This window comes from Canis lupus, chromosome 35 (assembly GCF_003254725.2).
Source record: "Canis lupus dingo isolate Sandy chromosome 35, ASM325472v2, whole genome shotgun sequence".
Lineage (NCBI taxonomy): Eukaryota > Metazoa > Chordata > Mammalia > Carnivora > Canidae > Canis > Canis lupus.
The window spans coordinates 10,676,748-10,698,455 of record NC_064277.1 but is presented as its reverse complement, the minus strand read 5'-3'; the positions used below and the strand labels follow the sequence as shown (position 1 = coordinate 10,698,455).

At 37.9% G+C, this 21,708-nt stretch overlaps 1 protein-coding gene across 4 annotated transcripts in view; it reads right to left on the bottom strand.

Moving 5' to 3' along the window:
• Positions 1 to 21,708, bottom strand: part of SYCP2L (synaptonemal complex protein 2 like) — a 102,135-nt gene that overhangs the window by 68,493 nt on the left and 11,934 nt on the right. For 3 of the 4 annotated variants that reach the window (XR_007408411.1, XM_025444539.3, XM_025444554.3), the window contains exons 5-11: positions 20,512 to 20,546; positions 19,506 to 19,648; positions 17,717 to 17,769; positions 17,062 to 17,107; positions 15,386 to 15,478; positions 15,226 to 15,286; positions 1,220 to 1,365 (exon numbers count right to left, since the gene is read on the bottom strand). Coding sequence is in view for 3 of the 4 variants with exons in the window: in XM_025444539.3 (XP_025300324.2) it covers positions 1,220 to 1,365; positions 15,226 to 15,286; positions 15,386 to 15,478; positions 17,062 to 17,107; positions 17,717 to 17,769; positions 19,506 to 19,648; positions 20,512 to 20,546 (577 nt within the window). In the remaining variant the exon portion in view is untranslated. The remainder of the gene's footprint in view (positions 1 to 1,219; positions 1,366 to 15,225; positions 15,287 to 15,385; positions 15,479 to 17,061; positions 17,108 to 17,716; positions 17,770 to 19,505; positions 19,649 to 20,511; positions 20,547 to 21,708) is intronic. The other variant, XM_049105981.1, reaches the window with a different exon arrangement.

Genomic DNA, 21,708 nt, shown 5'->3' with positions numbered 1-21,708 from the left:
GAGGACTCCACTCCCTCTGGCAGTAAAAGGCAAAAAAGCCATTGTTAAAATTGCTCCTTGTAGGTAGTCTCACAACCCAAAGAAAATGGGAAAATTTCTGCCCAGCATAAATGATAAGCCCAAATTTAAAAAACACAAAACTTTTGTCAGGGGCAGAGAGGGGTCCTCTTCCTCATCTGGGAGGGGAGACCACTCGCTTGTCTGTGAAGTAGCTCCTTTCTTACTTCTAGACTTAATAAATCTTTGTCCCCTTCTCAAATGGCTTGCTCTGAAATTCTTTGCCCCACGAAGCCAAGAACCCACTTGGTGAGGAGCTGGAGGCCCTCCTTCCAGGGGAGGGGCTTCAGCCCATAGAGCATGAATGTTGGGCCAATTAATATGTAACATGATACAAGAGGTATTTTTTTATTAAGTGATTGATTCTACTCTACTTCCCATCCATGAAATGATCTTTTCATGAGGTGGTAGAGCTCTTTGGAAGCTCTACCACAGTAGAGTATATAAAATGGCTTTACAGTATCTAAGATGTCTTCATATAAAACTCAAGGCCAAAAGTTGCCCTCAGCTTCCTCCCTCAGGACTCTGACCTCTTAGAGTTCAACCTTCTAATGGCCACTACCACAGTATCTTAGATCTTTTTGTCACAGATGTCTTTGGCTCTGCTTGCTGTACGTGATAGAGGAAGGCACTGTGCTCTTATATATATATATATCAGGACACATTATAGTCAGTGATACTGAGGCACAGACCATTTCACCCTAAGACCAGGAGACATAACTTCAGAAAAAACTCCCTAAGAGAGGCTATTTCTAGTGAATCTCCTCAATTCTCAAGGGTCACTGTGGGGAGGGGGTGGAGGGAGAGAAGGAAATGGTAAGAAACCCACAGCAAGTATCCTTAAAACTTCAGAAAAAAAGAAAAAACTTCAGCAAGAATGTGGTAAGGTGGTTATGTTATCCTAGAAAGTTTTCAACTGTTCATAATAAATGGAATAAAGCATTTAGAGGCACAAAGAGGCTTTGGGTCCTACATAAGGCAATGATATATGAAAAAGAACTGATATTAGAACCCAGATTTCTCAATTCTCATTACATGCTATTCCAAAGATCAAGCTATCCACTTGAGCAAAGGTTCACATCAAAATCCAACAAGGAAGTTAGAGACAGGAAAACATACTAAAAAGCATTTTCAAATACTCAAGAAGAACTAAATCTGCCACCTGTTTGTCTTCTCCTAAAGCTTTAATGGAAGTCTGTGATATGTTGAATTGCAAATCAAAATGGATTTCTATTTTCATCACTTCTTTGTTGCCAACATTAATAGGCTTCTTGAGGAAAATGATGAGGATCTTCATATTTTCTGTTTCTAACAACAAAAAAAGTTATACAAATGCATATCAGCATAAAGAATCTTAAAATTTTTCAGTAAGTATAAATAACTGCACTGAAATATTTGTCAGCAGTTCAGATTTTTCTGCAATAAGCTGAAAAGAAACTGTATTAAATAAAGTTACTTTGAAATTATTTTTAGATGCACATTGTTGAGTGTTTATACAAATACAATATAACTATGTGGTTGATCTTGCAAAGATAGAAGTAACTTACTTTAGCAGCAAAGCAATGGAGATGGTTTTGACTTCTTGAATGCAATCTGAATTTTAAAGAGTATTTTAATACAACACTTTCACCTGCAGCAGGTATTTTACATTTAAACACATTACTCATTAAACACAACACTCATTCTCATTCTTTCAGATCTCACTCCTAAAAATGCAAAATAAAATTCACTATTCCCCATATGCAAAAATGGAATAATCTTCCTTCATTTCAATAGACTCCACTTAAGGAGGAGGCACCTGTATCTCAGATGACAACCTCCTTGAGGGTCTCCTACCAGGAGATCAACTCTCTACTGCCAAACAGCAATTGGTTTTGGAAAACAGTTTAGACCAAAATTCACAAGGAGTTCAAGGATAAGCTATAGTAACTACGAGCTGAGTCACAAGCAGCAGAAGAAAAAAAAAAAGAGTAAACTGCCTGAAAGAACAAGCAAAACTAAAGGTCACAAATTGAGGAGAATGAAGAGAAGAAGAAAGAGTGAGACACACTTGGGTCTGGATCTGTGGCCACTCAACACCTAAAACATGGTTAGTGCAAACTGACATGTGCGATAAACATAAAACACATCAACCAGTTTGTGAAGACTTCACAACAAAAAGAGAAGGCTGAGTATCTCACTTTTTATAGTGATATGTTAAAATGTTAATATTTAGGACATATTGGGTGGAACACAATATATGTTGAAATTAATCTATTTTTTACCTTTTTATCAGGCTACTATAAAATTCTAAATGTGTGGCTGACTCAATGGTACCACACATCCCACCCTTGCATTCTCCCACAGACCTGCTCACTCCAATATTCCTTTGGCTGGAGCCCACACAAGGAGGTATCACAAGTCTGGCAGTGTGCAAGCAGCCTCAACAGGAACCACCACCAGTCCAAAGTGTCTCCTGCTCTAGGGAGAGAGAAAGATAACCACATATGCCAATCCCACTGTGGGGCCACCCATGATGGGGATGGGAAACAGACATCTAGTCTGACTGCAGGCCCACCCACCAGTAAAGCATTTTTAGGAAAATGAAAATATAGGGAAAGTGCCCTGCAGTTTGGTACTAGGCCATTTTACAAACCCCTGGTCTGACTCAACTCAAGGCCAAGATGGCCTCAGATAGGCCCACTAAAAACACAGGGATCAAACTCTGCCACAGCAGGCACTGAGAGCCATTGCAGACACCTGGACTGAAGGCTTAGCCACAACAATAGGACACATGCGACAAATAAAGGGGATACTCGGGAAGTATCAGAGTCTCGTGAACAGAGGGCATTGCACTGCAGGACCTCTTCTTCATAAGGCCACTACTTTCCAGAGCAGAAACACAGTTACTTTCCTAACACAGAGAAATGGACACAGAGAGTTAGACAAAATGAGGTTACAGAGGAATAGGTCTCATATGAAAGAATAAGATTATAGCAAAAGAGCTAAATGCAACAGATAAGTAATATTCCTGATAGAAAAGATAAAGTAATGATCATAAAGATACTCCCAGGATTTGAGAAAAGAGTGGAAGACCTCAGTGAGACTATCAACAAAAAGAATACAACCAATTGGAGATGAAGATCTCAGTAACTGAAGTGAAAAATACACTATATGGAATAAATAGTAGGCTAAAAGAAGCAGAATAGAACAGTGACCTGGACAACTGAGTAATGGAAAGCAATCAAGTTGAACAGGAGAGAAAAAAAAAATAGTAAAAAATGAAATAGACTAAAGGAACTCAGCAATACCACCAAGTGTAACTACATTCACATTATAGGGATCCCATAAAGAGAAAAGAGAAAAGGGGGCACAAAATCTATTTGAAGAAATATTGCTAAAAATTTCCCTAATCTGGGGAAGGAAACATATCTGGAGCCAAGAGGTATAGAGTCACTGACAAAATCAACCCAATGAGGTCCACAACAAGATACATAATTAAAATGGCAAAAATTGGTGATAAAGAGAATTTTAAAAGCAGCAAGGGGAAACAGTTACATACAAAGGAAACCCCATAAGGCTATCAGCTGATTTTTCAGCAGAAACTCTGCAGGCCAGAGAAAGTGGCATGATGTATTCAAAGTGCTAAAAGAAAAATCTTTCAACCAAAAATACTCCATCCAGCAAGGCTATCATTCAGAGTAGATAGAGATAAAAGAATTTCCCAGAAACAAAAGTTAAAGGAATTCATGACCACTAAAACAGCCCTACAAGAAATGTTAACGACTGAGTGAAAGGAAAGACTATAAGTAAGAGTAAGAAAAGTGGGAAACACAAAATTAGTAAAATCAAGTACATCTATAAAAGCCAGTCAAGAGATTCACAAAACAAATGGATGTTAAGTATGACGCCATATCCCTAAAACAAGGAGGGGAGAGGAGTAAAGAATGGATTCAAACATAAGTAACCATTACCTTTACTATATGCATACGATGTTATAAACCTAATGGTAACCACAAATTGAAACCCAATAATAGATTTATAAAAAAATAAAGAGAAAGGAATCCAAGCATATGCTTCAAAAGAGCCAGCAAACTGTGAGAGAGAAGAGGAAGAGAAGGGAACACAGAACTACATAAACCACAGTAAAACAAGCAACAAAATCACAGTAAGTACATACCTATCAGTGATTACTTTGAATGCAAATGGACTAAACACTCCAATCAAAAAGAGGGCGACAGAATGAATAAAACAGCAAGACCCATCTATATGCTGCCTACAAGAGATTCGTTTTAGACCTAAGGACACATGCAGATTAAAAGTGAAGGGGTAGAAAAGCACTTATCACACAAATGAATGTGAAAAGAAAGCTGGGGTAGCAGTGCTTCTTTTTGACAAAATAGATCTTCAAACAAAGACTTGCTCTGTCTGCACTCTGCCGTGACCTCCTTGTGTGGCCCCTGAGGAGCACTGGGTACTTCCCTCCAGGATCTGAGGAATGAGGTTATGAACACACACTTCTGACAAAAGATGGTGGTGGAATAGGAGGACCTTAGGCTTGTCTCACCCCAGCAAACACAACTAGATAACTATCCAATCATCCTCAATACCACCCCCCCCCCAAGTCAGCCTGAAGATGGACAGAACAAACTCCACAATGAAGGGGAAGAAGAGATCACACTGAAGAAGGTAGGAAACAGGGAGGGATGGTTTAGGGGAGACATGGATCCTTGCACTGTGGAGGGGAAGGGAGGGATCCATGGTCTTATGAAGGGCAAGAGAGAGGAGCACACAGGAATAATACATAAGGGAGCATCCAAGGAAGCCATTTCCCCTGAAGTCACAGGCTTGGAAAGTGAGATAGGCTGAATTTTGTGAGGTCATGCAACCAGCACAGCTTAAAGTCTAGAGTTTTGAAGGTCAGTGGGCTTGGCTGGGATAGAGCCCCGAGGGCATGGATTGCTTCTGGAGAGAGGCAGGAAAACAAGCGGGGTGGGGGGGAGGTGGTGGGGGGGGGGAGGGACAGGTAGCATGGAAAGAGCAATCTGAAAAATGCCCAGAGCCCAGGGGAGGGAAATTCTTCTCAGAGTGTGTTCCTGAAAGGCAGTGTTCATGGAGATACCTCTCTGGGAACAAAGGAGCTAGCTGGCACCATTTCTCTTCCCTGCCTTTGGCATAAGCACAGTGCCAACAGATTCTTTCCCATTCCTACAGCCACTGCCCCCTATTCATCCCCTACTCCTACCCCTCCTACTCCCCCTCCCCCCTCCTCCTCCTCTCCGCCTCTTCTTCCTTCCACTCCTCTACTCCTCCCTCCCCCATTTCCACCTCTTTGTCCCCTCTGCCCTTTATACCTAACTAGAGAGAGAACAAGAAATGAAGCCCAAAGCCAGCAGAATGAAGGAAATAAAGATTAGAGCAGAAATAAATGATATAGAAACTACAAAAACAATAGAACAGGTTAATGAAACCAGTAGCTGGTACATTTCAAGATTTAGGAAAACTGATAAACCCCTAGATCAGACTTACCACAAAGAAAAGAGAAAGGACCCAAATAAAATCACAAATGAGAAAGGAGAAATAACCAACACCATAAAAATACAAATCGATTATAAGAGAATATTATGAAAAATGATATGTCAACAAATTGGACAACCTGGAATAAATTGATAAATTTCTAATTTTAGAACAGAAACTACCAAAACTGAAACAGGAAGAAATAGAAAACTCGAACAGACCAATAAACAGCAAAAAAAATTGAATCAGTAATCAAAAAGCACTCCCTAAAAAGTCCAAGGCCAAAAGGCCTCACAGGTGAATTTTACCAAACATTTAAGTAGTTCATGCCTAGTGTTCTCAAACTATTAAAAACAAAAACAGGCAAACTTCCAAGTTCATTTAAAACACTGATGAAAAAAATTGAGGACGACACAAAGAAACAGAAAGACGTATCTTGTTCATGGATTGGAAGAACAAATATTGTTAAAATGTCCATACTACCTAAAGCAAGCTACAGATTTAATGCAATCCCTATCAAAATACTAATAGCACTTTTCACAGAGTTAGAACAAACAATCCTAAAATTTCTATGCAACCACAGGAGACCCTGAGTACCCAAAGCAGCTTTGAAAAAAGCAAAGCAAAGCTGGAAGCATCATAATTCCAGACTTCGAGTTATATTACAAAACTGTAGTGATCAAAACAAAATGGTATTGGCACAAAAACAGACACAGAGATCAAGAGAACAGATGAGAGAACCCAGAAATGGACCCACAACTATATGGTTAATTACTCTTGGGTTATGATTAATATCCACTGGGAAAAAGACAGTCTCTTCAACAAACAAGATCGAGGAGACTGGACAGCCACATGCAAAAGAATGAAACTGGACCACTTGCTTACATCACACACAAAAATGAACTCAAAATGGTTTCAAGACCTAAATAGGATTCAGTGGAACAATCCACAAAAACAAGGACTGAATAGATATGATGACACTAAACTCATACCTTTCAATAGTAACTCTGAACGAGAACGGGCTTAAACACCCCATCAAAAGGCGTAGGGTTTCAGACTGGATAAAAAAGCAGAACCCATCTATTTGCTGTCTACAAGAGACTCATTTTAGACAGAAGGACATCTACAGCCTGAAAATAAAAGGTTGGAGAACAATTTACCATTCAAATGGTCCTCAAAAGAAAGCAGGGGTAGCCATCCTTATATCAGATAAACTAAAATTTACCCTGAAGACTGTAGTGAGGGATGAAGAGGGACACTGTATCATACTAAAAGGATCTATCCAACAAGAGGACTTAACAATCCTCAATATATATGCCCCGAATGTGGGAGCTGCCAAATATATCAATTAATAACCAAAGTGAAGAAATACTTAGATAATAATACACTTATACTTGGTGACTTCAATGTAGCTCTTTCTATACTCGATAGGTCTTCTAAGCACAACATCTCCAAAGAAACGAGAGCTTTAAATGATACACTGGACCAGATGGATTTCACAGATATCTACAGAACTTTACATCCAAACTCAACTGAATACACATTCTTCTCAAGTGTACATGGAACTTTCTCCAGAACAGACTACATACTGGGTCACAAATTGGGTCTGAACTGATACCAAAAAGATTGGCATCGTCCCCTGCATATTCTCAGACCATAATGCCTTGAAATTAGAACTAAATCACAACAAGAAGTTTGGAAGGACTTCAAACAGGTGGAGGTTAAGGACCATCCCGCTAAAAGATGAAAGGGTCAACCAGGAAATTAAGGAAGAATTAAAAAGATTCGTGGAAACTAATGAGAATGAAGATACAACCATTCAAAATCTTTGGGATGCAGCAAAAGCAGTCCTAAGGGGGAAATACATCGCAATACAAGCATCCATTCAAAAACTGGAAAGAACTCAAATACGAAAGCTAACCTTACACATAAAGGAGCTAGAGAAAAAACAGCTAATAGATCCTACACCCAGCAGAAGAAGAGAGTTAATAAAGATTCGAGCAGAACTCAATGAAATTGAGACCAGAAGAACTGTGGAACAGATCAACAGAACCAGGAGTTGGTTCTTTGAAAGAATTAATAAGATAGATAAACCATTAGCCAGCCTTATTAAAAAGAAGAGAGAGAAGACTCAAATTAATAAAATCGTGAATGAGAAAGGAGAGATCACTACCAACACCAAGGAAATACAAAAGATTTTAAAAACATATTATGAACAGCTATACGCCAATAAATTAGGCAATCTAGAAGAAATGGACGCATTCCTGGAAAGCCACAAACTACCAAAACTGGAACAGGAAGAAATAGAAAACCTGAACAGGCCAATAACCAGGGAGGAAATTGAAGCAGTCATCAAAAACCTCCCAAGACAAAAAGAGTCCAGGGCCAGATGGCTTCCCAGGGGAATTCTATCAAATGTTTAAAGAAGAAACCATACCTATTCTACTAAAGCTGTTTGGAAAGATAGAAAGAGATGGAGTACTTCCAAATTCGTTCTATGAGGCCAGCATCACCTTAATTCCAAAACCAGACAAAGACCCTACTAAGAAGGAGAATTACAGACCAATATCCCTGATGAAAATGGATGCAAAAATTCTCAACAAGATACTAGCCAATAGGATCCAACAGTACATTAAGAAAATTATTCACCATGACCAAGTAGGATTTATCCCCGGGACACAAGGCTGGTTCAACACTCGAAAACAATCAATGTGATTCATCATATCAGCAAGGGAAAAACCAAGAACCATATGATCCTCTCATTAGATGCAGAGAAAGCATTTGACAAAATACAGCATCCATTCCTGATCAAAACTCTTCAGAGTGTAGGGATAGAGGGAACATTCCTCAACATCTTAAAATCCATCTACAAAAAGCCCAGAGCAAATATCATTCTCAATGGAGAAGCACTGGGAGCCTTTCCCCTAAGATCAGGAACAAGACAGGGATGTCCACTGTCACCACTGCTATTCAACATAGTACTGGAAGTCCTAGCCTCAGCAATCAGACAACAAAAAGACATTAAAGGCATTCAAATTGGCAAAGAAGAAGTCAAACTCTCCCTCTTCGCTGATGACATGACACTCTACATAGAAAACCCAAAAGCCTCCACCCCAAGATTGCTAGAACTCATACAGCAATTCGGTAGCGTGGCAGGATACAAAATCAATGCCCAGAAATCAGTGGCATTTCTATACACTAACAATGAGACTGAAGAAAGAGAAATTAAGGAGTCAATCCCATTTACAATTGCACCCAAAAGCATAAGATACCTTGGAATAAACCTAACCAAAGAGGTAAAGGATCTATACCCTAAAAACTATAGAACACTTCTGAAAGAAATTGAGGAAGACACAAAGAGATGGAAAAATATTCCATGCTCATGGATTGGCAGAATTAATATTGTGTAAATGTCAATGTTACCCAGGGCAATATACACGTTTAATGCAATCCCTATCAAAATACCATGGACTTTCTTCAGAGAGTTAGAACAAATTATTTTAAGATTTGTGTGGAATCAGAAAAGACCCCGAATAGCCAGGGGAATTTTAAAAAAGAAAACCATATCTGGGGGCATCACAATGCCAGATTTCAGGTTGTACTACAAAGCTGTGGTCATCAAGACAGTGTGGTACTGGCACAAAAACAGACATATAGATCAATGGAACAGAACAGAGAACCCAGAAGTGGACCCTGAACTTTATGGTCAACTAATATTTGATAAAGGAGGAAAGACTATCCATTGGAAGAAAGACAGTCTCTTCAATAAATGGTGCTGGGAAAATTGGACATCCACATGCAGAAGAATGAAACTAGACCACTCTCTTGCACCATACACAAAGATAAACTCAAACTGGATGAAAGATCTAAATGTGAGACAAGATTCCATCCAAATCCTAGAGGAGAACACAGGCAACACCCTTTTTGAACTCAGCCACAGTAACTTCTTGCAAGATACATCCACGAAGGCAAAAGAAACAAAAGCAAAAATGAACTATTGGGACTTCATCAAGATAAGAAGCTTTTGCACAGCAAAGGATACAGTCAACAAAACTAAAAGACAACCTACAGAATGGGAGAAGATATTTGTAAATGACGTATCAGATAAAGGGCTAGTTTCTAAGATCTATAAAGAACTTATTAAACTCAACACCAAAGAAACAAACAATCCAATCATGAAATGGGCAAAAGACACGAAGAGAAATCTCACAGAGGAAGACATGGACATGGCCAACATGCACATGAGAAAATGCTCCACATCACTTGCCATCAGGGAAATACAAATCAAAACCACAATGAGATACCACCTCACACCAGTGAGAATGGGGAAAATTAACAAGGCAGGAAACCACAAATGTTGGAGAGGATGCGGAGAAAAGGGAACCCTCTTACACTGTTGGTGGGAATGTGAACTGGTGCAGCCACTCTGGAAAACTGTGTGGAGGTTCCTCAAAGAGTTAAAAATAGACCTGCCCTACGACCCAGCAATTGCACTGCTGGGTATCTTACCCCAAAGATGCAGATGCAATGAAACGCCAGGACACCTGCACCCCGATGTTTCTAGCAGCAATGTCCACAATAGCCAAACTGTGGAAGGAGCCTTGGTGTCCATCGAAAGATGAATGGATGAAGAAGATGTGGTTTATGTAGACAATGGAATATTCCTCAGCCATTAGAACGACAAATACCCACCATTTGCTTCCACGTGGATGGAACTGGAGGGTATTATGCTGAGTGAAGTAAGTCAATCAGAGAAGGACAAACATTATATGTTCTCATTCATTTGGGGAATATAAATAATAGTGAAAGGGAATATAAGGGAAAGGAGAAGAAGTTTGTGGGAAATATCAGAAAGGGAGACAGAACATAAAGACTCCTAACTCTAGGAAATGAACTAGGAGTGGTGGAAGGGGAGGGGGGGGGGTGGGGGTGAATGGGTGACGGGCACTGAGGGGGGCACTTGACGGGATGAGCACTGGGTGTTATTCTGTATGTCGGTAAATTGAACACCAATAAAAAATAAATTTATTTAAAAAAAAAGACCTAAATAGGAGATCTGAAATCATAATAATCCTAGAAGAGAGCCCAGGCAGTAAGGTCTCTGACATCAGTCATATCCACATTTTTTTTTAGATAGGTATCCTATCTAAAGGCAAGGAAGATAAAAGCAAAAATCAACTGTTGAAATTACAGCAAAATAAAAAGCTTTTGCAGAGAGAGGGAAACAATCAACTAAACTGAAAGACAACTTACTGAATGGGAGAAGATATTTGCAAATGACAAAGCTGATAAAGGGTTAGTGTCCAAAATATATAAAGAACTGATAAAAGCTCAACACTAAAAAAACAAATAATCCAATTAAAAATGGGCAGGAGACATTAATAGATATTTCTCCAAAGAAGACATACAGATGGCCAACAGACATTGAATATCTGCTCAACATCACTCATCAGGGAAATGCAAATCAAAATCACAATGAGCTATCACCTCACACTTGTCAGCATGGCTAAAATCAACACAAAACACAAGGGTTCATGAGGATATGGGGAAAAAAATGAACATTCTTGCACCGTTGGTAGGAACGTAAATGGTGCAGCCATTGGGAAGACAGTGCAGAGATCCCTCAAAAAGTTAAAAATAGAATTATCATATGATCTAATAATGCCACTACAGCATATTTACCCCCAAATTACAAAAACATTAATTTAAAAAGACATATGCACCCTAGGTTTATTGTAGCTTTATTTACAATAGCCAAGTTACGGAAGTAGCTCAAATATCCACTGAAACATGAGTGGATAGAGATGATGTGGGGGGTGTGTGTATGTATATATATACATATATACACACACATAAATTTATTTATATACACATGTGTGTATATATGTGTATTATATATGTATATGTGTATATATGTGCATGTATAAATGTGTGTGTGTATACACACACACACAAAATGGATTATTATTCAGCCATTAAAAAAGAATGAGATCTTGCCATTTGCAACATGGATGGATCTAAAAAGTATAATGCTAAGCAAAATGAACTGGAGGAAGACAAATACCCCATGATTCACCCATATGTGGAATTTAAGAAAACAAAAAAGAGGCAAACCAAAAACACAGACTCCTAACTATAGAGAACAAACTGGTGGTTACCAGAGGGAGGTGAGTGGGGGAAAGGACAAAGTAGGTGAAGGGGACTAAGCATACGCCTGTGATGAGTACTCAGTAATGTACAGAATTGCTACATCACCATACTGTACACTTGAAACAATAACACTATATGTTACCTGCACTGGGGTTAAAATGATTAAAATTAAGAATATGTGTCTCCCACCATACTTTCAAAGGGCAGTTTTGGGGGAGGCAATCCCCCCAAATACTGATCTTACTCAATATTTATTCAGTGCAGGTAAAATCTAGAACTTGGCAATAGGAGTAATTCTAAACGGGTATCTGAAAAAGTAAATAGTTGGGTTTGCACGGCTTAATGCAAACCTAAAGGGTCAGAAGAAAAAGCCTGAGGGCTGCACCCAGCCCTCCACAGGCTACTTAAATGTTGCCAACTCCTTCACAAGAAGGTCTATGCATACAAGACTCATGTCTTGCTTGTAGAGTTTGCCAGACAATCTTCCATTTTTCCAAAAATATCAGGTAACACCTACCTCATTTAGATACTGTAAATTATGAAGTCTCATAGATACATGATATAGTAAGGACGCATAGGGTAGTAAGTGGCAGATTGGTTACTGAAAACCCCTACATCAGCAAAGTTTGCACTTCAGGAGTTTAAGATCTGGAAAGCAATGTTAGGAGTATCGTAGTCAGAAAATCCATGGAGGTCCTTATAAAATACCACCTTGGAGAAAATAGCAAAGACATTTTACGTTTCTTAAGAGTAACAAGCAATGACTACATAAACACTCTCGTTCACATTTATAATTGCATTTTAATATTTCTAGTGAGATGTTTATCAATTTCCTTTCTTTACTACAGATTGGAGGCACTTCCAACTCACCGTATACTATCTTTCTAATTCTGTGACTGCGTAACTGCTGGCTTCCACATCCTCCCTTCTGTGACACCGTAAGTTATATCTGGTCTTTGCCTCATTTTCTGGCACAGAGCTCCTAAAAATTCTTATAATTTTAAGTAATGGTTCTAGGGGCAGCTTTTGTTCTGATTTTTGGTCTTTGACCCTGGTTCCTGACACAAGAGCTAGATTCCCTTGGAATCCAGGATGATGACAGTCTTTGTCTGCTAATAAGATGACTGAGGGGGTTGGTGGGGTGGGCAGCAGTAGGAGATAGCTTCAGGATGGGAGCTGCTCCCAGAAAGACTAAGGCATGATTAGAAGATTGACCTCCAGGGAAGGTACCTGGGCTAAAGATTGAGTTAATAATCCATCATACCTATATGATAAAACCTCCATAAAGATCCTTAAACTATGGGGTCCAGAGAGCTTCTGGGTTGGTGAACATATCCCTCTGCTGGGTTGTGCACCCCAATTCCACAGGGACATAAGCTCCTGGGCTTGGGACCCTTTTGGATCTTGCTTTATGTATCTCTTCATCTGGCTTTATTATAGCCTTTAGGATACACTAGTAGAACATAAATAAGCATCTCCCTGAGTTCCGTGGGCCAGTATAGTTAATTGTCTCACCTGAGGCAGCAGCTGTGGGAGCTCCCAATTGGTAGCTGGTTGGTCAGAAGTGCAGGTGGTAACTCAGAACTTGATATTAGCCTCTAAAGTGGGGGCAGTCTTGTGTGGCTAAGCTCTAACCTGCGGTTATGTGCTAACTTGAGCAGTGTCAGAATTGATCAATGTGAGGAGAAAACCTCTATATGTTTGGTGTCAGGAGGGTTGTAAGTAAACAAGTCTTGTTTCACAACTTACCAATTACATCATTAATAAGTTAAAATTTCCAACTCACATTTATGTTTGTTCTGAGGGTCATAATTTTCCTTTTTGAAAAATTATCCTTTAGCAGAACATTGAAGTTAGCTTATGGACACAAGAAATCACAGCAAGGAAAACTCAGGGCTGCAAAATGATTACCTTCCTCTAAATAACCCCACTGGAGAAACTACAGTCCGAGTTTAAGGCTAAAAAGGATTTATTTGTTCTCCCAAGAGCTTATCGGAGGAAAATCATATTACAGATCATGTTTCACTTTTTACCCTGGCTTGCAGGAAGCTAACCATGACATGTGAATCTCCATGGTAGCCACTTTAAATTAGCCTTCCTGAAAGATACTTTTATTTTGTCTGTGGTTCCATTTTTCTATTTCTATCATTTTGGTATAAATATGCAAGCTGACCTAAATTCTTTGAAGGAAAAAAGTGAAGTGTTATATCCATATAATTACATAATATTTACCTTTAATTCTTTCATAAACCTAATTACTTAAAAATGTTATATATACTGAGTTACTTTCAAAAAGTCCCTCCTCTTTTTTCTTTTTTTAAGCAACCCAGTTCAGGAATTCTGATCTAATAGGGTTATAGCTAAAATGTCAAACTAGACTAACAACTTACTTGTACCCACTCAAAAAAGGATAACTCATGATTTCATGCCCTTCAACATTTCTAACTAAGGCAAGAAGAAAGTTGAGTGACAGTTTTAAGAGGGGAGTCAGAGGACTGATATTTAAATACAGATGGACATACCCATATGAACTCATCAATAATTACTATAAATTTCTGGGAGGAAAAGGGCAGGTACTATAACATTTTTTTAATTGTGGCATAAAACATTTACCATGTTTAATCATTTTATTTATTTATTTTTATTTATGATAGTCACAGAGAGAGAGAGAGAGAGAGAGAGAGGCAGAGACACAGGCAGAGGGAGAAGCAGGCTCCATGCACCGGGAGCCCGACGTGGGATTCGATCCCGGGTCTCCAGGATCGCGCCCTGGGCCAAAGGCAGGCGCTAAACCGCTGCGCCACCCAGGGATCCCTAATCATTTTAAAATATACATTTAGGCAGCATTAAGTATATTCACATCATTGTATAACAGGTCTCCAGAACTTTATCTTGCAAAGCTGAAACTCTACCCATGAAACAGAAGCTCCCCATTTCCTCCTCCCTATAGCCCCTGATAACCACTACTCTTCCTGTCTCTATTATTTTGATTATTCTAGATACCCCATAAGTGGAATCATAAAATATTTGTCATTTTGTGCCTAGCATGATGTCCTGAAGGTTCAAACCATGTTGTAGCGTGTGTCAGACTCCCCTTCCTTTTTAAAGCTGAATAGTGTTCCATCATACATATATACCACTTTTCTTTATTCACCCATAGATGAACATTGGGGTTGCTTCTACCTCTTGGTGATTGTGAATAATACTGCAATGAACATCAGTATGCCAATATCTCTTCAAGTCTACTTTCACTTCTGGATATGTATCTACAAATGAAATTGCTGTCTCATATGGTATTCTATTTTGAAGTGTTTAACTATAACTATTTTCACATGAAAAACCAGGCAAGTAATTGAATCCTAAAGTCACAAAACAAAAAGAGTCCTCAGCCTTGTACCTCTGCATCCTGGCCCTGAGCACAGTGTTCCTTCCACCCACTATACCATCTCCCTCTACCTCAAAGAACCAAGTCTATTCTAGAATCAGAACTAAACGTGGGATAGTTTAGAATCATCATCTTACCTCTTACACTGAAATTATTCACTGCTTCCTTCAAAAGTCTTACTGAATCCCACAGAGCACTCTTGGAAAAAAAAAAAAGTTACACTCATGAGTACATAACACACTTGCATATGAACAATCTCTAAGCACTTAGGTTTACATAGGAATCAAACACAGTTACCTTAGTATTGTTTATATAAAAAGTTATACTCTGACTTCCGAGGTTGAAATCAATCCAAAATTTCTCTAGTTTTTCATCTTCTGGTTTTTTCATCTGTAATATGAACACAATTCATTCTGAAGTTATGTATCATGTTAAAGGGTCAGATGGTAATTATCCCACTAAAAATGTCTGCTTTCCTTACAAAAACACTACCTTCATATTTTAGGATATCTTTATTGCCATACTCATTTCTGCAGAACAGGAGGAAGGACTCAACTTTATAGAACTAAGCTATTTCTGGAAGGAAAAAAAAAAAAACAAACACACAACCACTATCCTTAACACTTAAAAGATGTTTAAAAATGTCAGAGGACTCCATCTACACAAACTTTTTTGTTTTTCTCTAGAGAGAATCATGAGAAAATAGTCATATATTAATAGTCATAATAGTCATATCCTGCATATGAATAGAAACTTCTAGAGAAGGAGGTATTATGAAATATAAGTGATTATTTGCCATCTACTGTGCCATATCCACTATAGTAGAGCTAAGACTTGAAGATTTCAAATTACATGCATTTTAATTGATTGCTAAATAAATATGTGCTTATAATAAGAAAAAAAGCTTCAAACAATATTGTGTTTATAGAAACAGAAAATGTCTCCTTCTCTGGCCTTCAACTTCCGATAGGTACCTTTCCCAGAGACACATTAACTCCCAGATGTTTTCTAGACCTATCAGGAAGTTTATTGAAGAGCTTTTATTCCTTGACAATGGAAAGACACTAGACTTAACCTGTCCTCTTGCTTTTCTGAAAACAGCATTTCTTAGACATCTTTCTATCATATGTGCCTATTTTTTAACCTCTATAGAGCTGAATGAAGGTTTTAACCTATAATGTACATACTCGAAGCCAGTTTAAAGGCCCAGATTGGAGCTGATGGAAATTTAGTAGTCCACATAAGAAACCACCATCAACCAGATATTAGAACCTTCAGATAACCAGAAGGAAGATACAGGAATCAATCAGGCTATTAAAATCAGTCCCAGGGAGAAGATATGTGTAGTCAAGAGATGAAGGCTTATTAGTTCACAGAGGCCAGGAAAGGGGCTCTAAACCCAAAACAGAAATGGTTGATGAGGACATTTTGAACACAGGGTCCAGGAAACCTCAGCAGAGTCAAGGTTCAGAAATCTTTGAAGATTTTACCTCCCCCTCCCCCATGGAGATGCTGTAGTTGACCTTGTTCATTTAGAAACCAAAGAACATGATGAAAAGGGACAGCTCATGCTTAGACTATAAAGTACAAGGTAGAATGATCTAGAGAAAACAGAGTGCCCCCAATTTCTGTGGACAAAGTGGGGAGCATCGTTGGATGGAAAGAAGGGAACTGCCCATTAATAGGGTAAAATAAGGCCAGAATCCTTGACCTCACAAACACAGTATCAATCCTAAATTCCTGAATCTTGTAGTTAACAGTAGGGCCCTTAAACTTATTAGTCATGCATTCCAATTATGGTAAGAGAGAAGACAGGCAAAGAAAGGCTTCAGCGTTGAGGCCTCTAAAAGAAGTAAGCTTCCTTTTCTAAAAGTCCTTTCTGGGCAGGAAGGGCAGTTTGGCCTAGTGATTATGTACACTGAACTCTGGGTTTCATTATATACCACTCTCAGGACCCCCAGAGATAAACATACCTCATGCCCATCAGCAAAAGCAGCAATACATGGAAATGAAAAGACCCTGCAAAACATGTCACAATTAAAAAGTAAAATATAATTTGGGTGGATCCCAAGCACAACCTACAGATATTCCATAACAAGCATTTATATCTAGGGTATGCGATTAAATCTCTTTGCACAAAGTATAGAAGAGAGTCTCAAATCTGCAAATGGATGCTACTCCAAGTAGATTTCCAATCTCCATCTGGCCAGGTCTACAAGCCAGGTTTACTGGTATTATCTCTCTGCCTCCTTGCTTAGCAACATTCCAATGAAATGAATTTAGCTAATTCTCATCAACGACTTTGTCTGTAATCTACCTATCTCCAATGACCTCATATCTTCAGGAAGTCACTTTATAGAATCTCCCAGAGAACATGTTACAAATATTCCAGATCATAAGTAAATATGCTAAAAAAGAAAACTGATAGAGATCATTTTTAAACATATACAATGAATCACTAGGGAGAATGGATCTAATCTCCCAATGTTTCTATTCAATGGATAATCCAGTAGTGATCAATAAGTTATATATCTTCCATTCTCTCCTGAAATAAAGCAGATCCTAGATTTTTAGTATTAGATATTTTCAAAATAAGATTAGTCAATAAAATAACACCCAAATACTTACTTTCTTTCATCACCAAGTCTGTTGTTTAGGTGATTGAGAAACAGTCTACAATCCTTCAAAAAAAAATAATACAAACTTTAAAAAAAATAGGTTTTATTTAAGTACTATTTTTTTCCAGCATGTGTCATAAAGAGGTGGCTTCAGACCCAAATTCTGGAAGGAACCTCCACGCTAGGAGACTTTCAGCTGAAGAATGCTTTAAGTCTCTAAAAGTTATACACACAGTTACATTTCAGCTGGGTTAAGAGGAAAAGAACTACATTTATAACTTGTGACATAGATTATAGGTTTTCTGACCCATTGGGCATCCAGCTTACTAATATCTGCCCAGCATGAGCCAACCATAAACCAATAAACTTACCAACTTTGGGTTTATTCTGGGTGCATTACCTTCTGCCAATTTTCCTTATGAGAAGTTCTCCCATTCCTTCCTGTTTTCTCTCTCCTCATACAGTTGCAGAGAATGAGGATTATTTTTAGGTTCTCCCGACCAGAAGCAAGTAGGGAGGTACATCTGTTGCCTCCAAAATACTAAAGGTTAATAAACTGACTCAGGCTTTTGTCCCTTTTCTTAGGGAGGACTGGCTACTTTAGTCCATGCTTACACTCTGCCTCTTTATGCAGCACTAAACAGACAGCAGTAATGTAAGCCTTAACTTAAAAGGAGTTCAATTAAGAAGTCGATGGCTCTGTGGGGGAAAGGATTTGAAAAATATTACCTATTTTCATGAAATGTCCCTGCCCATGAGGGAATGACCCAGAAGAATAAGGAAATTAACATCTGAGGGTCCACATCATCCCAGGCACTTTTGGTTTCGCTCATTCAGTTCTCACAGTTTTAAGGCGGGTTTTATTGCCATTTCACAGATAATGACACTAAAGTTTCCTAAGTCAACTAACCAAAATGCATATACATCATATAAGCCATGGAGGTGGTACTCAAACCTGAAGCTTTCTATTGAGATCAACTGGAATACTGATTGAACAACTACTACCTATCTGGCAGTCGGCTCAAAGTTAAATGTATTACTTTTAATATATTTAAATTTTCAGATTTAATACAATTCTAATTGCCGAGCAGTTTTGACTGCAAAGGCTTGGTTCTACATGAGCATGGTTATTAAGAATTTTACCTCTTTCCAGGGCCTAGCCCTCATTTTAGGAACTTTTTGAAAGAAGAGGAAAAACAATTTAGCTTTTATGGGTGAAGGTGAGCATGCAGCAAAGGTGTAAGCTATTTTTGGCACCTTGAGGATACAATCACCGTGAGCCCAGACTGCACGCAAGACATTGGGAATTATTCTTCCAAAATACAGAAGCCAGGTGGCTCAAAACACATCTACCCATAATACTCCTCTGCAACTAGAAACCCCGTGTCATTTTCAGCCTCCCCTCCTCTCTGGAGCTGCTCTGTGCAAGGCTGAAACGCACATTCTTTACTCCTCCAGCTCTCCCTACATCTGAGGTTCATTGAAAATTGCTTCCCCCTCTCCATGATGTTTTCTCTGACTGGATACATCCTATTCACATCATTCTGTCTCCAGTCCAAATTGCCTATAAAGAAATTTTATCTGTTAGCCCCTATTTGGCCCACAGATATTCTGTTCATCCGGTCCTCAAATCCTTTCATAGAAATGGGAAATAGAAAGCTTAAGAATGGCAACTTCATTACTCGACCATTTTTTATTTTTAAGAAAAATTCCTCCCCTGAGCTTGATGTCGAGGAAAACACTGTGAGGATGTTTACTAAGAATTGATTAAATGGAATTTTGGTGACCAGGAATCTCACCGTCTCAAATTCTCGATCCTTAATTTCTTTGAAAGCTTCAGCAATGACATCATCTTCAAACCACTCATGGACAAGGCCACCCCTTGATTTTTTCAAGGTCAGTCTACACAATGCTTCAGAAAGAGCAACTTGCTGGTCATAATCTAGAGATTAAAAACATGGTAGATCATTCTAGGCTGGGCATAAAGCAGAAGATAAAAATGAATCCTTGCTTTAAGAAATTCCATCTTAGAAGACTAGCATGGCATGTTACAGTTATAAGCAATAAGATGTATCTTAGAGATTGTTTAAATTCAATATTTAAGAAACATTAGGAGAAAATTTACATAAGCCAGCATATGTCAATTAAGATATACTTTTGCATTTTATATTTTAGATATATTAAAACATTCATCAAAAGCTCAAACAGGTTTAAAAATATTTCTACTACAAAAATAAAATCAAGACAAATTGAGGTATTTCACAACTGATAAAAACTACATACAACATATTTACATTTCAAATAACTTTAAGGGTAAAAGGCAAGTTGCAGCCAGATATGTACAACAGGAGGATATTTTTAGAATGCTTTTAAAATTTGCAAAACAATGTATGAAGTGATGAATCACTAAATTCTACTCCTGAAACGAATTTTACACTATGTTAACCAACTAGAATTTAAATAAAAATTTGGAAAGAAAAAACAATGTATGTTGTTTATGAATACATAGAATAAAAGTAGAAAAATATGCTTTTGAATGAAAACCAAATCCAAGTGTAACTCTTATTTTACATAGAAAAAAGACTTGAAGTAAATGTTTGACTAGGCTGGTTGGTGAGGAAATGAATATTCATGAATTATTCTTTAAGGTTTTCACTATGTTAAAACTTTGCATAAAAAATTTAAAATGCTAATTCCTATCTTGAACTTGACCACAATTTATTACCTGTAGTTCCAAGATACTCACAAACCCTGAAGTATCCAATATGCAATACTCTAATAGTTAAAATTCTAAACATGTCTTACCACCCACAGTCAAGATTGTTCCTGCAAGGTCTTTCCTGAAACATTTAGATAAATTACATTTTACTAAAGTGAACACATATAAGACTTTACTATATTGGCATCAAAATTTAAAACCAAGATGTAAATATTTTTTAAGATTTTGTTTACTTATTAGAGAGTACACAAATGGAATGGAGGGGCAGAGAGAAAGGGAGAAGCAGCCCCCCTACTGAGAGCCTGACACAGAGTTGATCCCAGAGTCTTGGGATCCTGACCTGAGCTGAAGGCAGACACTTAGCTGACTGAGCTACTCAGGTGTCCTCGAAGATGTATATTTCTTAAATTATTTCAAATTCAGCATCAGAATTTCTTAAATGTCAAGAATACATCTTTATGGAAAAATTGTTTATAATTAATGATTTAAATGCACTTCTAAAAAGAAGTTAGAGTTATATATTTGGAGGTTCTATTTCTTCTTCTGTAAAGTGAATTCACTTGAAGTCTGAAAATTATCAAATGCTAAGATTCTGGAATTTTATTGTCACCTCACCAACTTGTATGAATATATTTTTCATATGATTTTTTTTTTAAATAGTTGGCACCTGGAAGAAATGATGTAGTAGGTGCTTGGTCTTTCTAACAAGCTTTTGACCTGGTTTTAAAAGTTGATAAATTTATCATTTATTATAATGTAATACCCATAGTACATCTAACAACAGACTCCCATATTATATTTTCATTTAATAATTTCAGTTAAAAGGTAATAAGTATGATTTTGGTCTTTTAATGTCTGAAATAGCTCCCATTTTAAAGAATAGATTGGCCAAGTAATCTCGTAGTTCAGTTTCTCATAAACAGATTGACTTGTTACTATTAAAATGAAGCCTTAAAATAGTACCACTTTATGCTTGCTGACTTCACATCTGGCCTAGAGTTCAGACCATTCCAGACTTTCTAGAACACACAAATAAGGCAGGGCCATAGGATTAGTTTGAAAACTTAGGAGAAAACATCAGGCCAATTGTTCTCCAAATCTAACATTAAGAATAATAATTAAATTAATGCAGCCAAATATTTTTAAGTAAAGATTCAGTAGAAAAACACATCCTGCAAACACCAGTTAAACAGGCAAACATGAGAGCAGCAGGCTCCATGCTCACCAATCTCTACATTCAGACCTACAATAGGACAAACTTGGTTGCCTTCCTCTCATCAGTT